The 1,530-nt window shown below is 49.7% G+C and overlaps 1 protein-coding gene across 1 annotated transcript; it reads left to right on the top strand.

Annotated features, from left to right (window-relative positions):
- On the top strand, positions 1–1,090 carry LOC130990489 (uncharacterized). The gene is made up of 3 exons (XM_057914717.1): positions 1–223; positions 305–689; positions 757–1,090. The coding sequence occupies exons 1-3, from the start codon at positions 1–3 to the stop codon at positions 1,088–1,090; spliced, it is 942 nt and encodes a 313-aa protein (XP_057770700.1).
- The last annotated feature ends 440 nt before the right edge of the window (positions 1,091–1,530 follow it).

Here is a 1,530-nt window from a genome sequence, read left to right as displayed (position 1 = left end):
ATGCAGAGGGTCTTCCCACCCAGTAGACCCGAAAGAGACCACCGGGTGGACAGGAGGTCAGGTCGTGACAGACGTGCTGAACCATATCCACCTTATCGACAAAGCAGAGGAAGGGATGAGTACGATAGGGCACCCGACACACGCCCCCGCGAGAAAGCAAAGATTCCAGAGTATGCCCTATCCATCTCCCCCGCCGAAGCAGTTGAGGCACTAAAGAACCTGGGCAACAAAGTCAAATGGCCAGAGAGGATGAGGGCCCCAGCGGACTAGAGGGACAGGTCCAAGTGGTGTGAGTTCCATGCAGACCATGGGCATCGGACCGAGGATTGCATCTCCCTCAGATTGGAAGTGGCTCACCTACTAAAACAAGGCCACCTCACCGATTACCTAACCGAGAAGGGCAAGCAGACCCTACAACAAGGAAGGGATAGACATGATGACCATAGAGAAGCTACACCGCCAAACCCACCATCTCATGAAAGAACCGTGAATGTGATATCTGGTGGCTCCGAAGTAAGCAGGGTCACCCACTCCGCAGCAAAGAAGCATACTCGACAGGCTAAGTCTAACAAGGCGGAAACCAACATGCCCTGCCAGACCGCTTCAACCCTTCCGACCCAAACAATCCGTTTTCATACAACTGAATCAGACAAGCTTCTTCACCCTCATCATGATGCTTATTGCAAATTGTTTGACCAAGCGTGTTCTAATCGATAATGGTAGTTCTGCCAATATCTTGTTTTTTGATGCTTTCAGGGAGATGGGCTTGAACGAGTCCAAAATAATAAAAAAGTTTGCGGTCCTTATAGGCTTCAGTGGTGAGACCAAGACCACGATGGGGGAGATTGACCTTCCTGTCTATGCCGAAGGGGTGAATCAATCAACCAAGTTCTTAGTGATCAACACCCCTTCCGCATTCAACGTCATTTTGGGTCGACCATGGATCCATGATATGGAAGCAGTCCCATCTACCTACCACCAAGTCATCCGGTTCCCAACTAAATGGGGCATCAAGGAGATCAGGGGCGAGCAAAAAGATTCAAGAGCATGCTACCAAACGACCATGAAGGCAAAGCAAACCACTCAATAGCAATTAAAGCAAAATGGTTCGACCCACCCAAAGATGGATCAACCACCCCCATCATGTGAACCTGCACGAACAGATGAGCCCGAAGGCAGGTCGCAGCCCACCAGCCTGCCCCAAAGTCATCAAAGCAGCAAAGCTATCATAGAAGATCAATCTGATCGACCCGATCGCCCAAAACGACCACGTAGTTTGATCGAGGAAGAAGCTATAGAGATAGATGAAGTCCAAATCCACATGGACCACCCGGACCACAAAGTTCGGATTGGAGCACAACTTGACCCCGACTCCCGAGAGAAGCTTATCAATTTCTTATCTAAACACTACGATTGTTTTGCGTGGTCCCATGCGGACATGACGGGCATTGACCCAAATGTTATTGTTCACAGGCTACAGGTTGATCCGGGCTATCCACCAAGAAAGCAAAGACGAAGAAAATTTGCTCC

This window comes from Salvia miltiorrhiza, chromosome 6, assembly GCF_028751815.1.
Source record: "Salvia miltiorrhiza cultivar Shanhuang (shh) chromosome 6, IMPLAD_Smil_shh, whole genome shotgun sequence".
In the NCBI taxonomy this organism is placed as follows: Eukaryota; Viridiplantae; Streptophyta; class Magnoliopsida; order Lamiales; family Lamiaceae; genus Salvia; species Salvia miltiorrhiza.
The sequence above is the reverse complement of the archived record's forward strand: the minus strand, read 5'-3'. Positions and strand labels throughout refer to the sequence as shown.

What these genes read in the sequence shown, in the direction of transcription:
- LOC130990489 (XM_057914717.1), top strand. Translation starts at nt 1, where the DNA reads ATGCAGAGGGTCTTCCCACCCAGTAGACCCGAAAGAGACCACCGGGTG. An exon ending in TGAGGCACTAAAGAACCTGG is followed by an intron (nt 224 to 304) that starts GCAACAAAGTCA and finishes AGTTCCATGCAG; the next exon opens with ACCATGGGCATCGGACCGAG. An exon ending in CATGATGCTTATTGCAAATT is followed by an intron (nt 690 to 756) that starts GTTTGACCAAGC and finishes TGATGCTTTCAG; the next exon opens with GGAGATGGGCTTGAACGAGT.